The following is a 21,103-nucleotide window of genomic DNA, read 5'->3' as shown; positions in this document are numbered from 1 at the left end:
TCAAACAGAAAATTAAGGGATTAGGTTTGACTGAGATCACTTTGTGGGAAATCAAGAGAACATAAATAAATCAAGCTTCTCTACAGGAACATGGCCTCAGGCCTTTCATCTGTTAGTTCGGCTCCACTCCTCTGCCAGGAAACACAAAAAGCCACTCACAGTCTACAGAGGAGGTAAGCGCTGTGCACTTTTTTTGTGGCTGTAAAAGGCTTTCTTGACTTTCTTAGCTGTGTGCGATGTCAAATACCTTGTCAGGAAAAACCAACACCACAATACCGCACTGGTTACCTGGCTACCCTATGAACCACAGACCCAGGACCCTGCCCTTCCAGTTGCGCACCAGCACTGCCTCCTGGCAACCCTGCACTTGGGGCTGTATCTGCAACCCTACAGTCCCCCTACTTACGCTTATCCAACACGTTTTCCGCACTTAACCCTTGCACTGCCATCTGCTGGCCGCACTTTTTTCCATGCCTTGATCCTATGTCTCGCACTTCTCCTCATCCCCTTCCCCTGGCACTTTTCCCCTTCCCTCTCCCGTGCACTTGCGCGATCTCAATGTCACTTGGCCTAGTAAGATCGTTGTCTTGTCCTCCCTTGTTCCCCTACCTTGCCTCGTCCCGCCTTGAAAAACAAAACTTGTGTATAGGCGCGCTATAAATAAAATATCATATCATATAATCCCGCCTAGTATCTTGGGTCATCCAAACGACTGCCTGGTATCAGACACTTGGAGTTATTTTGAAAGACTGTACTGGACCCTCTGGTTGTTGGGCTTCGCTCATTGGTAGGAAGCCTGAGATCATATTGTGCTCTCACTCCACCAAGGTGCTACTCTTTCCAGGAGCTTTGGTCCTAGACCAATCATTTCTCTTGTTCTCTCCATCTTCAACCGCCTCCTTCCCATCACTTCTCATTCCCCACCCTCTGGCCTTCACTTCCTTTCTCTCCTCCTGCTTCCCTCTCCACTGAGATGTTCCATCATACTATTCTGCTCCTCCACACTTCTCTTCCCTCCTCAAGTCTCCTTCTCCGCCTTCACCGCCATCTCCTTCTTCTTCTTCTTGGTGTTCCACTGTTATTCCTGTCTCTGCTGTTTGCTGTACCTCCACTTTATTCTTTGGCTTCTCTCTGCCGTCTCCATGTTACTCTCTTCCACTTGTTTGCTTTCTGAACCTTTCTTTCTTGTACTCCTGGTCTCCTTTTTAGATAGTCATTTCACCTCTACACCCTCCCTCTTGCCTGAATCTTTCAGTCTGGTGTTCTCTTCTCCAACTCCTTTCTGATCATGTTCCTCTTCTTCCCTTCCATTTGTTTCACTTTCTGTTCTCCCTTCCTAGTCCTTACTGGTTTTCAGACTCCCAGACCTTTGTTCTCTCTCCGTCTCCAATGTTCTCACCTCCTTGACTTCATCACCACTCTTTAACGCTCTGTCCTCCATCACACGCTCCCAACTCCTGACTGACAGACAGACGGTCTGCTACTTCAATCTCCTTTTTATACACTAGCACATTTTTTGCAGGTTTTATAACTGCTTGAATAATTTCACCTATCCATTTCCTTTGAGGGGGCCTTACAATTGGCCCAATCACCAAAAAGCTACAGCTTCCCGGACGGCTTCTGCGTCCTAGGCAGCACATCATTTTATGTGGGCTGACATCTTGGATAAGCCTTCTTTTGCATTGCGGATGGAATGCAGGTACAGAAATTCCTCTATGACTTGTATACGCTAAGGTTTTCCTGCCTCACATGGAGCATCACGAGTGCCTGGTCAGCCCGAGATTGCAGTGCCATAAAAAAATTCAGTGTGTGACAGAATGCTTCATCTGAATTCAGTGCTCCATTAAAGTGTTCTGAGCCCCGCACCCACCTACAGGTGAGGATCTGCAGCACACGGGGGTCAAACTCCAAATTCTGACTTTAACACCATGGTCTCCTACAGTGTTAACAGGAAATCCCTTCTGTACTTAAACACCAGCATTTCGCCTAGCAAGATCTCCATGAACAGATTCTTCTGGACTAAGGGAGACCTTAACAAGCCCCCCTTCCCACTCCCAACCCTGATATATATATATATAGTGATTCTCCATAATAGTGGGCAAGGGCTTCCCGGGCTGCTTGGGGATCACTTGAGCCAGAGTGTCGCCCTGTTGGATGGCAACCTATAGCCTACATTCACTGTTTCTGGGATACTGATAGGGTCAAGATAGGCTCTGCTACCTGTCAATGTGAGCTTGTGACTTGCTCCCCTCTTTGTAGCTGAGCTGATTTAGAGGATGTCTTGTGATCTTTAGGTACTTTAATAATTGGGGGTCACTTCTACTTCATCTACTTCTCAGGTCAACCAGACTTCAACAGCCAAGGGTTGCAAGTTTCTTAGAGGGGGCTACAGTTTTGAGGTTGGTGATAGACTGGTGTGTTTTGGGAGACCTTTTCATATACTTCCTCTGTGGCATGAACCGCAGAGTGGATGCTGGCACCCAGCCCCCAAGGCTATCCAAGTTCCATCAGTCAAACCACAATGTAGGACTGTCACAAAACAGATACAAATATGAATATGCTAACAATTTGCATTTCGAAAAGAGATAACTAAAGTGATATTTACACAAGACAAGATAATAAAACATGCATAATCCAAATTCTGTTAGTACCCAGTACAAGACCAAAGTGAAAATAAAGCATCTTACCTTCATAAGGTCAAGCAAAACACCACTTATAACTCCTAAATATCTTCTTTCCAATGATTGGGGATGATTAGCAGCCGGGAACTGTAAACATAGTATGTTAAATGTATTACATAAAAAGTTACTGCACTGTTTGAAAATAAAGGTATAACAAAGTTAAACATCTCTACCTAAATTGTCTATACAAATTAAAATCCTAAACAGCATTTCGGCTAAAACAATAGTAGTGTCAGCAAATAATTGAGGTTATTAGGAAGTACTGTATCAGGTGGTCAGGCAGCAAACAGAGACTGACACATATCTATAGAAGGAAGCTTTTACTGGGCCAAAAACATTTAAGCCAAATAAGCCCAACAATATATCATTTTGAATATGAAATGTGTTAGTACAAAGACTGCTGGTAAATCAGCTTCCCCAATCTCTAAATTGGAAGATATTCCAATGTTGGTCTTGCTTTTGAAAGCATGCAAGCTTATGAAAGAGATTTAGTGCCTAATGTATTTTGCACTAAAGCTATTTGAGTTAACCTATATAACCTTCAATCAAGTAATCACACCACAAATACAAACTCCCTCTGCGCATGTTTTCCTCTGACGGAACTTTGTATGGCTCTGAATTTAAACAGCTGATATCACCTCTCCAAACTTAGTACTGTAGCAGGTTAGGGGCCAGCCCTGACACTGATGTCTGGAAGATTGATGGAAGAAGCAGCGCATGCGCAAGAGTGTGGAATGCTATATGGTTGTACAAAGTTTACTCTTTGCCAGAGAAACAACACATGGAAAGACAGACATGCAGATTGCAGACTACTGAAGGAGGGAGGTTTTGTGGCACCTGTATTTGAAGTCAACAGGCTAATATTTCAATGAAAGGAAGACTGCACTATAAAATATGAAAATAAAGACAAAAGCCATGGGATTTCTTTTCAGGTTGAAATGCAAATGACTGTAAAATGGCTTTTGATAGATTTTGGTTGTTGGCCCAATTACATATAAATTGCACGATTTCACTTTAGCAAAATTAAATCTTTTACAATACAAGAAAGCCCATCCACACCTTTCTCATACGCACCATGGCGTCAGTCAAGACTTTAAAGGTAATGAATGGGAATTGGTGTTTAGTAACAAATTCTGGTGCATTAGGATCAAACAGCCAAGAAAACCAGGAATGCCTCTTATGTCTCAAACAAGACCCAACCCCTTAAATCACAACCAATACCCTCATTTAGCAAGTGACAGCACACTAGTCCTAAAACAGCAGATTAAATAAGCAGATTACTTATGCTGCTAGGGTGTTTGGTGTAGCCCAAGTAAAGCTGTCAAGTCTTGATTGAGGGTCATTATTTTGGATATGCCAAGCAAATAACCTGATACACCAGGACTGGCCTTGAATAAAATATATTGCTGCCAAGTCTGGATAGTAATTAAACACCCGTAATCAAATCAGACCTAAACATTAAATTAAACAAATGATGATGATGATGATGATAATAATAAGTAAACAACATTTTCGGGATGGCTTCAGCTTTCAGGGTTAACACCAACCGTACTTCACTTTTTGCCAATCACTACATAGTCTATGCATGGTGCCCACCTGTTTTCATCGACTGTTTGATAAACGGATTTTAAAAAGTAGGCTAATTTGAATTCCTGTGGTAACAAAGTATTTGCGTTGGTGCTGTGCAAAACCAACAGCAATCCTAAATTTTAAGGATTGAAGAGGCCCCAGAATTCTCTCTTTTTTTGGCTGCTACATATCAGCTGGATAATGACGCCAGGTTAAGATCCAAAAAAGCAACTTACCATAATAGTTTTTTTACCGGTAGCCCTTAATCCCTGTTCCTCCAGTCTCATGGGATGCCCTGGCTACATCACAGCTTACAAAATTATTTTTCATCAAACAAGGTAGAATTTCAAAGCAGGCTTGTGCAGGAAGTAGGCAGAGAGGGCAGGCTCGTCAGGAGGACTGGAGATTGTACTTACTAGAATGTCCATTATCCTTTGCTTCCAATTCACCGGAAGGTTTAAAAACATAGTATCCCAACAGGAGGGAAGGCAGTCTGTGTATATGCTAATGTTAAGTAAGAAAGGGCCTGATCAAACATTGTCTAATATCAAATGTGCATCCATGGAGCAGTGTTTTCAAAACACATAAGTAGCATCCCACCATAGCAGCCCTTCAGATAATATCAAGAAGGACAGGGGGCTGTAAAGTTAGAGGCGCAGAATTGGACCTCAAACCATGAGCGTGGGACACTACAAAGCGAGTGCTCCTCACCTTATCACAGCATTCTAGGATGCAAAATACAACCATAAAGAGCCATGGAATCATGAGAAGCCTGCTTGCCAGACTAATGACCATTATATGTCACAAGTTCGACCTTATGTCTATTATGCAGTATTGGTAAATCTTCAGATTCATACAACTGATCAAATTAGGCATGGACTCTCTACTGCCTTTGAAGAATGATTTGGAAAGAAAGATGACAAGAAAAGGTCCCTATTAAAGTGTAAACCTGATCTTCTTAGGCACCGAAAAAAGATCATCCAAAGGACAAACATTTCAGTATAGGAATATATTTGCAGATTCTCCAAACTGAAGTGGCAGGAGGATACAAACATAGCATCTGGGAAGCTTATTTAAGCTCAAAGAGTTTATGTGCCAAAACAAAAACACATTAACACTTTAAATTGGGGGGGTGGCTTCCTAAGAAGGACTACAATGTTCCAGCCTTTCAAATGATGCTCAACAGGAGCATTCTGCAAAGGAAATCAGTTCCTCCTAACATCCATGTAGGAAGCAATGGCTTGTATGTAAGCTGTGCATGAGTCCACCATCTAGTTTCCAGATCAGGCCAGTTATAAGACAAATACAAAGAAGGTTAATATGGAAGCAGGTAAATGAACAATGTGATTGAAATCATCAGTGTTTTAAGGTAAGGCACTTGTGCTTATTCTCTTTTCTTACAGCAAGCTGTCCTGCAGATTACAAATGTGGTGAAATCATTAGTGTCTCTTTTTAAACATGGAAGCAATCATCAGTGGCAGCGTGGTGAATGGCAAAAGAAAATTGGCTTCATTACGAGATTGGCAGTATTCCTTTCACAAATACCAGCAAACTCATTTACTACATGCAGTAAAAGGGAATGATCTGCATGGTTCATTATGTCCACATATTGGAGTCCCAGATTACCACAAGCAAAGGAGAAATTACCTTACCGTAATGTTCTTTCTTTGCACTCTTCTCCCACAGATTCCTCATCTTGATAGATATCCTCAGTCAGCTATGCTGCTCAGAAAATCCTTCACAGGGTGGACCTCGACTCAGTTGTAGATCGGTCTTGCGCAGCGGTGGATCGTCGGCTCCGGATGTGATTGCAGGCGTCATACATATACCACGTCACTACGCCCCATGTCTCAGTTCCTCCCAACATTTCCCGAGCTCAAACGCTGCATAGGAAAACGGAAGGAGGCTAAGCAGCCTTAGTTTGAGCAACTATGCAATAGAAACCAACAGGTTAAAAACATTTTAATTAGAAAAAACATCTCTTTTTTTCTCTTTTTGATTTAATTAACTGAGATGAGCACCCCAAAGCCATCGCGAAAAGTAATTCATGGAATCAGATGCAAAAAGCCACAACACTTTCTGAGGGGGCATGGCTGGGAGTGGTGATGAGGAATCTGCGGGAGAAGAATTCATAGAAAGAACATTACAGTAAGGTAATTTCTCCTTCAATGGATTGCTTTTCTCCTGCAGATTCCTCATCTTGATAGACTCCCCAGGCAGTAAGGCAAAGGAGGAGGGCAGAAAGGATTACACAAGCAGGTTCTGCAGAACTGCTATGCCAAAACGTGCATCAGCCCCACGTACAATGTCCAACGCATAATGATTTGTGAAAGTATGTAAAGAGGACCACGTGGCAGCACAGCAAATGTCCCTAACAGCACCCTCCTCTGAAGGGCTGTGGAAACAGACTCCCGTGGTGGAATGGGCCCTGATACCCAGTGGGGCTTCTTTTGCCAGCGACTAATATCAATCAGAGATGAACAAAATGATCTAGCGCAAGATGGTCTGTTTAGTAATCGCAAGACCTTTTGGGATTGATACGGTGAAAGCGCTCTTCCTCCTTAGAAGGGTGCTGAGGGGGGTAGAACACCAGCAAGTCAATAGACAGTGAAAGATGAAATTCGGAGACAACCTTCGGAACGAACGCTGGTCTGACCTTAAGAGATACCTTGTCCTTGAAGAAACGCAAAAAGGGTGGCTTGCAGCATAAGACCTGCAGTTCGCTAACCATCCTGGCCGATGTGATGGAAGTCAGAAAGGCAGTCTTAAGGGACAACAACCTAAGCGACCAAGAATACAGAGGCTAAAACTGAGCCGCCATAAGAAAAGTGAGAACCAGGTTAAAGTCTCAATCCGGAACAACAAAGGAAGTTGGCAGGAATTGGGCCATGACCAGTATGGTAAAAAAGGACCTTGATCTGGGGACCTTTTAAACACAGAAAGGGCCGCCAAATACCCCATTGACTGTTGCAACCTGAAGGCCTGAACAGGCTAGTGACAGAAGGAACTCCATCACCGTTTTGGTAGGGAAAGAGATGGGGTCAACCTTGCACTCCCTGCACCACGCCTCAAATCTTCTCCACCTGCACACATACAGAGCTCTTGTAGACGGTCTGCGTGCAGCTGGCAACACCTCAAGAACTTCCTCTGAGAGGTCCCAGTCATCATACCTCATCCGCTCAAGAGCCACGCATGTAGGTTGAGGGAATCCGGGGTCAGATTTAGTATCCAACCCTCCGACTGGGTGAGGAGATCGGGCCGCTGAGGCAACCAGTCAGATGGACAGATCCAAGAGGCGGAGTACCACGTCCTCCTCGGCCAATCCAGGGTGATCAAGATCATGGTCGCTCTAAACCTCATCAACCTCCTGAGAATCCACGGGATTGGAGGAAACGCGTATTGGAGAGGGAAACTCCAATCCACCAACGCGCCCTCCAGTGCACTGTTCGCTGGGAATTCCCTTGAGCAAAACTGTTAGCACTGCCTGTTGGCTTCCGTGGCAAACAGATCCACTGCTGGGGTACCCCAGAGAGCGAAGACCTCTTCCAGGATTTCCTGTTACACTGCCCACTGGTGTGAGACCGTGCTCTGCCTGCTCAGAGCATCCGCAAAAACTGTTCTCTGTCCTGCCAGATGAACTGCAGAGACCAAGATCTGATTCTCTAGTAACCAGAACCACAGTTGCATCGATTCTGTGCAGAGGGGACGGGAATGCACACCACCTTGCTTGTTCAAGTAGCGCATGGCCACTGTGTTGTCTGTCAGAATGATTACATGCTTCCCCTTGTGCAATGGGGTGAACGCCTTCAGGGCTAACCTGATGGCTCGCAACCTGTTGATATGCCACCTGGCCTCCGACGCAGTCCGGAGGCCGCTCACTTGCAAGTCCCCGCAGTGAGTGCCCCAACCCTTCAGGGATGCATCCGTGACCACTTGGGTCTGAGGCCAAAGAGGCCAGAAGGTTTCCCCCGCCATAAGATTCTTGCACGTGTCCCACCAGCCGAGTCTGCAAACTACCTGGCTGGACACCCTTAGAGGATCCGAGCGAGCTCCCAGATACTTAGGCGACTGGTCTCATAGGAGCCACTGAAGGGATCTCATACGCAGCCTGGCCTCTGGCACGAGGAAAATGCAGGTGGTCATGAGGCCCAAAAGGCAGAGAAAGGAAACCTCTGGTAAGGTGGCATGGAACTGGACCAACTGTTTTATGTTGTCGGCTCTCTCCTCGGGAGGGACCGCCTTCCCTGACCGAGTGTCTAGGACTGCCCCGATGAATTGGAGCCTTTGGACCGGTGTCATGTGGGACTTCTAAGTTCAAGGAGAAGCCCAGCCTGCGCAGTAGCAGGCAGGTGTCGTCTAGATGAGTCAAAACCTGCTCCGCTGACTTTCCCGGATCAGTCAGACGTCCAGGTACAGGAATACGTGGACTCTGGATCTCCTAAGGTGAGCCGCGACTACCGCCATGAGCTTGGTGAAGACTCTTGAAGCAGAGGTCAACCTAAAGGGCAGCACTTTGAACGGATAATGCTTGTCCCGAATGTGGAACTGCAGGAACTTCCTGTGCTTCTAATGTATGGGCACATGGAAGTAGGCATCCTGCAGGTCTATGGACACCAGCCAGCCCTGAAGCTCGAGAGTGCAGAGAATTTCTCTTAACGTCACCATCCTGAACTTTTTTCAGGAACTTATTCAGAGCCCTGAGGTCCAGAATGGGACGGAGACCTCCTCCTTTGTTGGGTACCAGGAAAAACAGGCAATACCAGCCAGACCCTCTCTGATCGGGAGCTACCTCGTCCACGACAGCCTTTGACAACAGGGCTCTCAGTTCTTCCTGGAGCTCCTGTGCTGGTTGGATCGGTGAAGACGGGGGTCTGTCTGGATGCTCTCTCAAAAAAGGGAGACAATAACCCCACCAAATCAACTGCAGGGTCCAGGCATCTGTGGTTATCTCCAGCCATTGGGACCAATGCCCTGCCAAACGTCCACCAACCGGTATGTCCTGGGACGGGAAAATCAAAGCGGCTTCAAAGGCACCGTCACCGTAGCAGCAGCGTGCTGGCCCTTAGAAGCACCTCTGCCCCTTCCACGAGGTGAGAAACGCCTCTGCCCCTGCCTGGCTTGTGAGGGCTGCGCTTTCCTGCCCTAAGGCACATAGCGCATATAGCCTCTGCCTCTAGCAGAGACAAAGCTGAAAGCAGGCTTAGCCGGCTGCACAGCCAGACCCAGCGACTTAGCAGCAATTTTTTAGACTCCTTAAATTTCTCTAAGAGTCATCCGCCTTCTGTCCGAAAAGCATCTTCCCTTCAAAAGGCATGTCTAGGAGGAGGTTCTGTACATTGGGGGAGAAGCCTGAAGTTTTCAAATGAGCCTGCTTTCTCATAACCATTGCCGACCCAATGGAGCAGCCAACACAGTCAGCAATGTCCAGGCCTGTTTGCAAGGACTGCTTGGCAGTTTCCATCCCATCCTCCACCAGTTGTATAAATCCACCCCACAAATGGTCTTCCGGGACGTATTCTGACGCATGCTCTACAGCCTTTCCCAAACCGTAGGAAATCCTAGCGAAACCACAAGCTATGCTTGTGGCCTTAAGAGCTATGTTGCCGTAGGCAAAAAACTTCTTTGGCAAAGCGTCCATCCTTTTCCCTTCACTGTCTGTAGGGAGATTAGAGGTGGATTCCGAGGGCCTGGAGGATATAGTGGCAGCCTGAACTGCCAGCCCTTCTGGGGAAGCGTGTGTTGAGAGGCAGCAAGGGTCCCCTCTTGCCAGCCTGTACTTCCCTGTGACATTGGTATTCGCAGGGGGCAAAGTGCATGGGTTCCGCCAGATGGAAGCGAAAGGGTCAGCTATGGCCTGATAGAGGGACATGTTGTGTTCAACAGCCGGGCCCTCATCTAGGATGTCCGTGAGGTCATACCCTTGATGGGGAATGGCAGACTACTTGAGGCCGAGTGTGTCAACCACCTTCTCTACTAATGTCCAAAATTTGACATGAGAGTGGGTGTAGGGTTGTTTATGTTGCATCTCAAGGTCTGGAGATGTGTCCAACCCACTAGCATCTTGAAGTCCCTGATTAAGTGCCATCAAGTTGACTCAATCCTCGAAATAGTCGTCTCCGCCGGAACCCACAAAGTAGGGTCAACCGCCTAGGCTTCATCAGCGCTGAAAAACTGCCTCATGGAGTCGAATAAGCCTGCCCACAGCAGTGGCTGAAAAGCGCTGACATCGCTGATCGAGGGCTTATCCTTCCGATCTGTAGGTTGGGATGCCGAGGCCGAGGGCTTTTCTTACAGCAGAGCCTTAGAGGCCTAAGGATTAAATATCGGCCTAAGGATTAGGTATCGGCCTAAGTTATTGAAAAAACAGAGTGAAACTCAAGTAGGTTCGCGGTGCATGGGGCGTAGTGATGTGGTGTATGTATGGCGCCTGACGTCACTTTGGGATCCAACGATTGACCACCTTGCAAGAGGGATCGATGATCGACTGACGAGTCGAGGTCCACTGCGCCCTGTGTGAAGAATTTTCTGAGTAACAGAGCTGACTGAGGATATCTATCAAGATGAGGAATCTGCAGGAGAAAAGCAATCCATTGAACACACTTCAGTGTTAGAGAATAATCCTCTACAAAAAAGCAGATCATTTATGAGCGTTTCATTTACTCGTAATTGACAGAGTGGTAAAACATTCAGAAAGATGCATTTTTACAGCCACCACCAAACTAACAGAGAGGTCTTTTATGTCAAGATGTAACTCAGCATGGAAAACAGTACTTAAATAGTCTCCAGAAGGCAGCCATTTTAGAATGAATCTTTGCCACCGTGCTCAAAGTAACAAGAACAGATTGATTACTGGAAAACTTACATTGTTCTGTTGATGCTACATTGTGTCTGAAAGTAATCTAACTGAAAATTAAATGTCTATCAAGTGTGACAAAGTTCTATTGTGTAGACCAAGGGGTGGATCATTCAGAGAGACACGGGGCAGCAGAAGAAGCCCTCAAAGTGATGTCACCCGTAGTGGTATCAAATGAGGGATTCCTTAAAGCCTCTCCCACGGAATGCTAATATCCCCAGAGCTCAAGTCCTCAACACTATCAGAAGGTGCATTGCATACTCCAATGCCCACCATGCGGTCTGCAAGTCAGGACCACGAGCTGTGTAGCAGGATGATAAAATAGTTGAACGAGCAGCTGGCAGGCAGCATCTGCGTGGGACCATTCACTCTTGCACCACAGTCAAAAGTCAGAAACACAGAAGTCGGAAGGTGGTTCTCGAGGCACAAACTGAAAACATGGGTTGCTGCAGAGATGCTAGTGTGCACAGATAGGTTAGTAGACATTTCTTCGTCTGGAAGGAGAAATCACTTACTGGTAATGTTCCTTAAATGGATTCTTTTCCTGAAGATTCCTCATCAGATAGATATCCTTTACCAGCGTCAGCTGCTCGGAAACTTTGACAGGCGGCGTAGTACACCTTGACTCGCTTGTCGATCCCGCTCGACTATGTGGGGGTCGTCGACTCCCATACCACATAACTACGCCCCGTACCTCAGTTCCTCACCTTTCCCCTCCCCCACCCCCGAGCCCAGCTGCTACGGAGGAGGAATCTAATGATTTGGCTGAAAACCGCCAGAACTCAAAACAGATAAACCCAATGGGCCTCATTATGACCCTGGTGCTAAGTGAAAAATGATGGCGGTGAATGGTTACCGCCATCGTTTTAGGCCAGGTCCGATCATGACCCGTGACCGTTAACTACGATGCCATTAGCGGCATCGTAGTTAACATGCCGCTAACTGCGCCATGGGTGCGCGCACGCGACCTCCCACACCGTACTTAGCGCCATGGCGGAAAGGTACGCGAATGCCGACCCAAGCGGACATGCACCTAACGCCATCACCCAGCCCGTTAAATACCTTACCGCCATGGTGCTAATTACGCCATCGCGAACCAACCGTAAAGGGCCATGTAAAGTGAATGCAGCTGCCACAGGTGCACAGAAACAGCACAGGTGAAGGCAATACAGGCTCAGGAAGTACAAAAAGAGCACACCCCACCCCTTCCCACACCCAGTCACACTCCACAATGATACCAATACGACTAGCAATGTTGGGGCTGGAGGACCTGATAGCAATGCAAGTGCTACAACGGCAACAACAACAACATGCAGCACAGAGGAGACGCAGGAGGAGAAGGAGGGCAAGGCAGGCCCAGCAAGCCCCACCAGCACAGCCAGTGCCACCACGCAGACAGCCCCCAATCCCACGCATCAGAGCCAATCCATTCAACCTCACTGCTGAGCAGATCCACACCCTGTACCGTTTGGACCGGGACACCATCACCGCCATCGTAGACATGACACACACCAACATCGTCAGCATGATAGGAACTCCAACCGCCATCCCACCCCGACTGAAGGTAGTGTCTGTACTCCACTTCCTGGCCACAGGCACCTACCAGCACACAGTGGGGCACTCGCATGGCATTTCACAACCATTATTCTCACAAACACTCATCCAAGTGCTCGATGCCCTCCTCAAGCACACAGACGACCACATCTCATTACCACGGACTGCCCAGGAGATTGCAAACACTAAAGTGGGTTTCCATGCACTAGCCGGCATACCTGGTTGCATTGGTGCCATCGACTGCACCCATGTGGAATTGGTGGTTCCACGTGCCATGGAGGTACTGTACCGCAACCGGAAACAGTTCCACTCAATCAACGTGCAAATGGTCTGTGATCATCACACATTGTTGCGCCCGATTCCCCAGATCAACCCATGATTCTATGGTCCTGAGGAACTCCACAATACCACGCATGGAGCGACATGCAGGCCCAAGATCCTGGCTACTCGGTGAGTCCAATGTCATGACCATGGAAATGTGAAGTGGGTAGGTGAATGACGTACCAATGCATACTCCACCTGGCTGAAAGGGGGGGGGAATGATGCATACTCCACCTGGCTGAAAGGGGAGGGGGGAATGATGCATACTCCACCTGGCTGAAAGGGGGGGGGGGGTGATGCATACTCCACCTGGCTGAAAGGGGGGGGTGATGCATACTCCACCTGGCTGAAAGGGGGGGGGGAATGATGCATACTCCACCTGTCTGAAAGGGGGGGGGAATGATGCATACTCCACCTGGCTGAAAGGGGGGGGATGATGCATACTCCACCTGGCTGAAAGGGGGGGGGGAATGATGCATACTCCACCTGGCTGTGAGTAGCAGAGAGAACGGAGACAGAGGATACCCTAAAGCAACCCATACTCCACCCAACACCAGTAAAGCCAATACCCATTGTATGCAGCCCTACCATGTGAATGAGGTTGTGTCCCAACCATGACACAACCATCTGCAAGTGCATTCTACCAACTCAGACCACATTGACAACAATGAAAAGCACCTACATGCACGTCACCAAACACCATCAACCGATAGGCCTGTCCCCCATAACTGCCCACGAAGGAGGCACATGACGGACAGAAACATCAACACACCATTACACAGACAGCAGGGCCCCCAAAATGTCCCTGTCTACATCAGCATTGCTCACTGGGGTCATGATGAGGCCCACAGCAATGTTGCAATGATGTGCGCATTGCCATCACAGGATATGTGTCAGGCCAACTAACCAAACGGCATGAACGGACACAGTGGATGGGCACTCACAATGCACTCAACCCCTCTGCATACATTGGGTGATGGCATGCAAAACAGGCCATGGGAGCCATGAGCAGGTACTGGTTGCATTGTGTGAATTAATTAGTGCATGTAGAAGTGAGCCAAAGTAACCGTTGGATGCAAGCCATGGTGGCACATCATGTTCTTGATCAGACGTCATGACTGACACATACATTCTCGCCTACATACAGGTGATGCAGGCTATCCCCTGAAGAGGTGGCTCCTTACACCAGTCCGGAACCCGCAGAACCAGCACGAGGAGGACTTCAACCGTGCACATACACGTACCTGTGTGGTCATAGAGCAGACATTCGGCCTATTGAAGGCACGGTTCCGATGCCTCAGCAGGTCTGGTGGGGCACTCCTGTACCGCCATGAGAAGGTGGCAAAGATCGTCATGGCATGTGTCATGCTACACAATATGTGCGTCAGACGGAATGTGCCCCTGCCCTCTGACGCAGAACTGCAACCACCTGACGATGAGGATGAGGAGGGTGCAGATGGGGCGGCACCCCATGGAGGAGGCGATGCACAGGAGGGGCGTGCAATGCACCAAACTATCATCGACCACTGCTTCTAGCACACACGGCTGGTGTGTATCACATGGAGACTGCACTTGGGGCACTGTGTGTCTCTGGGACATGCACACTGTGGACTGTACACCAATAAAGCACACATATGCAATGAAAATGTCTACACATTTCATTTCGGAAAAGCAAAAAGTGTATTTCAATCATAAAACGTCGTGACACACCCCCTCGCCCCCCTTCCCCCTGCACACCCCAACACACCCCCTCCCCCCTGCACACCCCAACACACCCCCTCCCCCCTCCCCCCTGCACACCCCAACACACCCCATGTAAGTGTCAACAGATGCCTGTGACAGTGGCCACAGGCTGTTACAAGCCCCCTCTCCCGGCCCCCGGGGCACCCCTGGCTGTGGAGCGCAGGTTATGTCCGGAACGTCGGACGGGGCTGCTCTGTGCAGAACTGGCAGCGGAGGGTGTCCCTGCCTGCCCCCGTGCATGCACGTCCTGTAGGGTGTGGGTGAGCTCAGTGAGCGCACGACGCAACCCGGCAAGTTCACCACAAATGTCCCTAGACATGGCCTGCATGGCATCCCTCAGGGTGGCAGTGCTCTGCGCTACTTAGGCCCTTAGGGTCTCCGTGGCCTGTTCAATGGTTGCCCTAGCCCCTACACATTCCGCGGTGCGCTCAGTCAGCATCGTGGACAGTTGTTGCTGCCGTTCTATGATGTCCTCGAGGGACTGCTGCCCCTGCTGGGCCATGCCCAGTGCTGGTGGTGTGATGGAGGGGCTGCTCCCCTCCTGTGGACTGAGGACTGGGCATGGGGTAGAAGGCCACTCCTCTTCCTCTGTGTGCCCCTGTGTGTGATCCTCATGGGGGCTGGCGTTTGACAAACAGGGGGAATGTAGAAGGTCAGTGGGGCTTCTGACTTCGTGCTCCTCAATGTCAGAGTCTGAACATGCAGCAATTGCAGCTGTTTCACCCATGTTGCTGCTGGCCGCAGACCCGGTGCCTTCTGTGGCAGGCAATGTTGGTACAGGTGGAGCTGCTGCTGCTGGCCTGCTGCCTACAGGGGTGCTTGCCGGTGGGCCGTCCGGTTTGCTTGCAGTGGATTCTGCTTGTTGTGGGGTCTGCCTCACTGCAGCTGAGGTTGAGGGTGCGGGGATGGTATTATTGGCCTTCTTGGCTCTCTTCGTCGCAGGGGTGTCCTGGTCCTCGGGGTGTGAATCTGTGCCTGTGGTGGAGCAAAGGAGGGAGGGCGTTATTGATGGGTCTGCGGACTTTGGAATGACAATGATTGACATGCAGATTTCAGGCAGAGCCATGCAGGTTGTCTCCTTTTTGTGTGGAATGTGGATGCAGGTATGTGGGTGCCAGCAGTGTATACAGGGTGGTGCTCGCATGTGGCTATGGGCAGTGTGGAGCTAATGTGTTGCATTTACACTCTAGGGCAACCTTGTGCTACACATGAATGGACTGCAGTGACTATGGCATGTCTTGTTTGAGGCACCTACCTTCATCGCCTGATGTCGGAACTCCCCTTTCCATCCCTCCGACGCCTTCAATGCCTTCCATGCCAATCGTGGTTGCACAAATCTCCTCCCACGGTTGGAGTTTTAGTGGGGATTCCGAACCTCCACCGGTACCCAGGGCAAGGTTGCGGTTCGCAGAGATGACGGCTCTGACCCGTATGCGAAGGTCATCCCAGCACTTCCTGCACTGCTGTGGGGTGCGGGGTACGGTCCCCACCGCGCTGACGCGCTCGGCCACCAGGGCCCAAATGGCCTTCTTTTTTGCTATCGCTGGCCTGGTCATTTCCGGCGATAAAACGACAGCTGCGTTGTCTTGCAGGGTCTCCGCAAGCATGCAGAGTTCCTCCCGGCTAAATCTTTCCTGGCGCTGGCGGTCACATGCCTTCTTAACAACTTTAGGCATTTTTGGGTGGTGGATGGGTGGATGATTGGTTGGGACAGGTGTCAGGGTTGGATCTGGTGTTGTTCGGAAGGATGGCAATGGATTGTGTTTTTAAAGATGGCCGACATGCTGTTTCCCGTTCCGCCGCGATGACGCTATTTCCGGTTCTGCTTTTTACGGTGACCGCTAATTGCGGCCACCGCTAATTACGGTGGCCGCTAATTACGGTGGCCGCTAATTACGGTGGCGGAAGTGCACCTTGCTCGCCCTACGATGCCGGTAGGGGCCTTTTCCGCCATGGCGTTAATTACATTACCGCTATGGCGTAATGCTGGTGCGCGATGGGTGGGTCGTAATGTGGCGCTCTTTACGCCATCAGCCCACGGCGTAAACGCTCATTACGCCATGGCGGTAATGTCGGCAGATTACCGCCTGGGTCGTAATGAGGCCCAATGAGTTTTTTTTTTTAGGTGAAAAAAAGGAACCATAAGAAATTTCATAAAACACAAGGAATTATAATAAGCCCTTTTTACAGTAAAGAGTGCATTCATCAAACTGCAGGCACTTTCACAGTGGGGTTGGATGGGAGGGTGATGAGGAATCTGCAGGAGAAGAATCCATAGAAAGAACATTACCGTTAAGTAATTACTCCTTCAATGGATTGCCTTTCTCCTGCAGATTCCTCAACAGACACACTCCCCCAGCAGTAAGTAACAAGGAGGTGGGATGAAAGTTCTTACACTAGGAAATTCTTCAAAACCGCTCTCCAAAAGCCCCAATCAAGGGCGATCAAGATCAGGGTTGCTCGAAACCTCCTCAACCCTCTTTAGGATCCACGGAATGAGAGGAATCAGAGGGAAGGCATAGTGGAGGTCGAAGACCCACTCCACCAGGAATGCATCCCTCAGTGCGCCTCTCGCCAGGAATTCCCCGAGCAGAACCATTTGCACTTCATGTTGGACTCCATGGTAAACAGATCCACTGTTGCGGTACCCCGCTGAGTGAAGATCTCCTCTAGGACTTCCTGGCACATTGCCCACTCATGTGAGACCATGCTCTGTCTGCTCAGAGCATCCACCAATCCATTCTGTCCCCGCCAGATGTACTACAGAGATCTGGTCCTCCAGAAGTCCGAACCACAGCGGCATCACCTCTCTGCATAGGGGAAAGGAACGACTGCCTCCCTGCTTGCTCAGGTAGTGCACTGCCACCATACGGTCATCATAATCAGGACATGCTGCCCCTTGACAGAGGGCGCAAATGCTTTCAGAGCCAACCTGATTGCTCTCAGCTCCAGCCTGTTGATGTTCCACTCAGCTTCCATCACGGACCAAAGGCTGCTCACCTGCAAATCCTCACAGTGAGTGCCCCAGAGATGCATCCATGACTACCCTGACATGGGGCCACAGAGGCCAGAAAGATTCCCCCACCATCATGTTCTCACTGCTGGCCCACCAAGAGAGATCATTGGCCTCCGACCTGGACACCCTTACCATGTCCTTTAGGGTGCCGAAGTACTGGGACCAATGTCCCTGCAGGAGCCATTGTAGAGACCACATTTGCAGTATGGCCTCTGGCACTAGAAAAATGCAGGAGGCCATGAGACCTAAGAGACGGAGGAAGGAAACTGGTGGCAAGGTGGTGTGGTGCTGGAACAGCTGAACCATCTATCTGACACCGGCAACTCTCTCCTCCGGGGGGTGTAGGGGGTTCCCCACTAGAGTGTCAAGGACAACTCCAATGAACCAGAGCCTTTGCATTGGTGTTGTGTGGGACTTCTCCAAGTTCAGGGAGAAACCCAGCCTGTGGAGTAGCGAGCAATTGTCCTCGAGATGCGACAAAACCTACTCTATTTCCCACAGATCAACCAGTCGTCCAGGTATGGGAAGACACAGACTTCGGATCACCTGAGGTGAGCCGCGACTACCGCTATTAGCTTGGTGAAAACCCTTGGGGCGGAGGTCAACCAAAAGGGTGCATTTTGAACTGATAGTGATTGTCCCCTATGTGGAATCTCAGGAATTTCCTGTGCTTTTGGTGGATTGGTAAGCGGAAATATGCGTCCTGGAGATCTATTGACACCAGCCAGCCCTGAAGCCTGAGAGCGTGGATAATTTCTCTTAACATAACCATCTTGAACTTGTCCTTTCTCTGGAACTTGATAAAGGCCCTGAGGTCCATGATGGGAGAGAATCCACCCCATTTCTTGGGTACCTGAAAATACTGGGAATACCAGCCCGATCCTCTATGCTCGGGAGGCCCGTCTTCCACCACACCCTTCAAAAACAGGACACGCACTTCTTCCTGGAGCACCTATTCCGGTTGCTGTTGAGGAAGAGGTGTAGGAGGTGCTCTGTCTGGGGGTCTCTTTAGAAAGGGCAGTCAGTACCCCCATTGGACGAGCTGAAGGGCCCAGGCATCAGAGTTAATCTCCCGCCACTGAGGCCAGTGTTCGGCTATCCCTCCTCCAACCGGTGAAGAATGGGGGAGACCTCAAAGCAGCTTTGAGGGTGGAGCCCACCCAGCCAATGATGCTGCCACCTGCTGGCCCCTAGAAGACCCCCTGCCCGTTCCAGAGTGCAGGAAACACTTCTGCCCTTGCCTGGGCTGCGGGAGCTGTGCCTTCCTGCCAAGGGGGACATAATGCCTGTATCCCCTACCTGTATGGTCAAATCTGAATGTAGGTTTTGCCGGTTGCTGAACAGCTAGGCCCAGTGACTTTGCAGCAAGCTTTGAGACCATAACCTTTTCTGAGGAATCATCAGCCTTTGACACAGAGATTTTCACCATCAAAGGTGACATCCAGCAACTTATTCTAGCCGTTTGGCAAGAAACCTGAAGTATGATGGTAGACCTGCCTCCTCAAGAAGGTAGCTGACCCACTGACCTTCAGACACAGTCATAGACGTCCAGGCCCATCATTAAAGACTGCCGGTTCACCTCTTGTCCATCTTGCACCAACCTAAAAAAGCCTTCCTGCATCTCCTCCTTCTGGAATGTTTTGGGAAGCTTTACTGATCGCTTTCCACAGCCCAAAGCTGTATTTCACAAACGCGCAAGACGCACTGACTGCCTTTGAGGCCATGCTACCATGTGAAAATCTTTTCTTTGCCAGGGTGCCAACTTTCTTACCTTCCCTGTCCGCAGGGAGAATGGAAATGAAGGTGGACAGTCTAGTATTGACAGTGGCTGCTTGAGGGACCCCATACGGAAAGAGTTATGCCATTCAATATGGCTACTCCTGACCCTATTGTCAACTTGTGGCAGAGGCCTTGTATTACACTGCCTGTGAATTCCAAATTCACAAAAAAGTATAAGTGGTCCCACTGTACATCTCCTCCCATCCTACGCCCGAAGATGACGTGACTGATGCAGAGGCACAACACGCAGACCGAGCATGGGCCCATAATGAACATCTTGGAACTGCACTCTTAGCACCGCTTAAAGCCTGACACCTTGAGAGCTAACATAGTGCCAAAACTGAGTCGAATAAGACGAGAAATTCATTGAATGAAAATAAATATTCCCTGAGAGAAAGAGTTGTTCCGTATGAGAAGCGTGCTGAAAAAAAGTAGGAGTAGTGATGTGTTGTGCTGAAAAAAGTAGGAGTAGTGATGTGTTAAGTAAATGACAATCATCATCACATCCGGAGTCGATGACCGCTACATCGACTCAAGAGGGATCGAAGGCTGAGTCAAGGTGCACTAGGCCCCCCTGTCGAAAAGGTTTCTGAGTAGCTGACGGTGGAAGGGATATCTATATGATGAGAAATCTGCGGGAGAAAGGGAATCCATTGAAAGTAGTTCATCAGTTCCAGATGTCGAGCACCAGCAAACGTTAAAACCAGTCACTCGCGCTCACAGCCTGACAGTTGACCGAGTTTTCCCTCTTTAGAGAAACCTTTATTTTTTTTGTTGTACTTTTTTGTATTTATAACGTGCAAATCCCCAAAAAACAAGGAGACTGGCAGAAAAACTGCGTCTGGGCGCAGATGAAACAGAAAATGAAAGCGTTAGTTACCTCAGATTATCCCAAAAATGTATTTGAACAAGTAAGTCTTCAATTGCTTTCTGAAGATGGCCAAAGAATTAGTTTGCTGTAACTGTGGCGGGAGGGCATTACAGCATCGGGGTCCCATAAAAGAAAAGCATCTGTCTCCCCAGGTAGTAGTTCTAGAGGGGGGATCCCCAACAGGACTTTTCCCATGGATTGCAATGTACAGCTGGGCCAGTGAATTAGAATCTTAGAGGATAAGTAGGTTGGTGCGAAGAAATGAACACACTTCAAAATAAGACATAGAATCTTGAACTGTATCCGCTGATGCACTGGCAGCCAGTGGAGGCCTCTTCGAAAATCCAAAATAGGTGTTTTCCGCGTCAGTGAAAAGAAATCGGTCGCACCGCTGAATTCTGTGCAACCTGAAGCTGCTGAAGCTGATATTTAGGTATACCAGTTAAAAGAGCATTGCAATAATCTAGTTTGGTGTTTGGAAGAGGTCCCACCCCAATTGTCGAATCCTTACCAGAAATGAGCAAGAGTAGAGGCTTAAGAGATTTTAATTGAAAGTGGATTGCCTTGATCTGATTCACCTGTAAGTTACAACTCATACTCACTGCCAAATGCAACCCAGATTTGTCACTGTCTGGGCGTATGTAGTAGCAGATCCAAATAAAGTTGGACATTGAACCAGGGGTAATACATTTGCTCATTTCTTTTTGGGGCCAAAG

At 48.9% G+C, this 21,103-nt stretch overlaps 1 protein-coding gene across 11 annotated transcripts in view; it reads right to left on the bottom strand.

The window, feature by feature from the left end:
* Positions 1–21,103, bottom strand: part of CDKL5 (cyclin dependent kinase like 5) — a 2,489,742-nt gene that overhangs the window by 637,775 nt on the left and 1,830,864 nt on the right. For all 11 annotated transcript variants that reach the window (XM_069636841.1, XM_069636839.1, XM_069636845.1 and 8 more), the window contains one exon: positions 2,688–2,768. In XM_069636841.1, coding sequence (XP_069492942.1) covers positions 2,688–2,768 — 81 coding nt within the window. The remainder of the gene's footprint in view (positions 1–2,687; positions 2,769–21,103) is intronic.

This window comes from Ambystoma mexicanum, chromosome 7p, assembly GCF_040938575.1.
Source record: "Ambystoma mexicanum isolate Mex_15411 chromosome 7p, UKY_AmexF1_1, whole genome shotgun sequence".
In the NCBI taxonomy this organism is placed as follows: domain Eukaryota; kingdom Metazoa; phylum Chordata; class Amphibia; order Caudata; family Ambystomatidae; genus Ambystoma; species Ambystoma mexicanum.
This window is presented reverse-complemented; position numbering and strand designations above follow the sequence as displayed.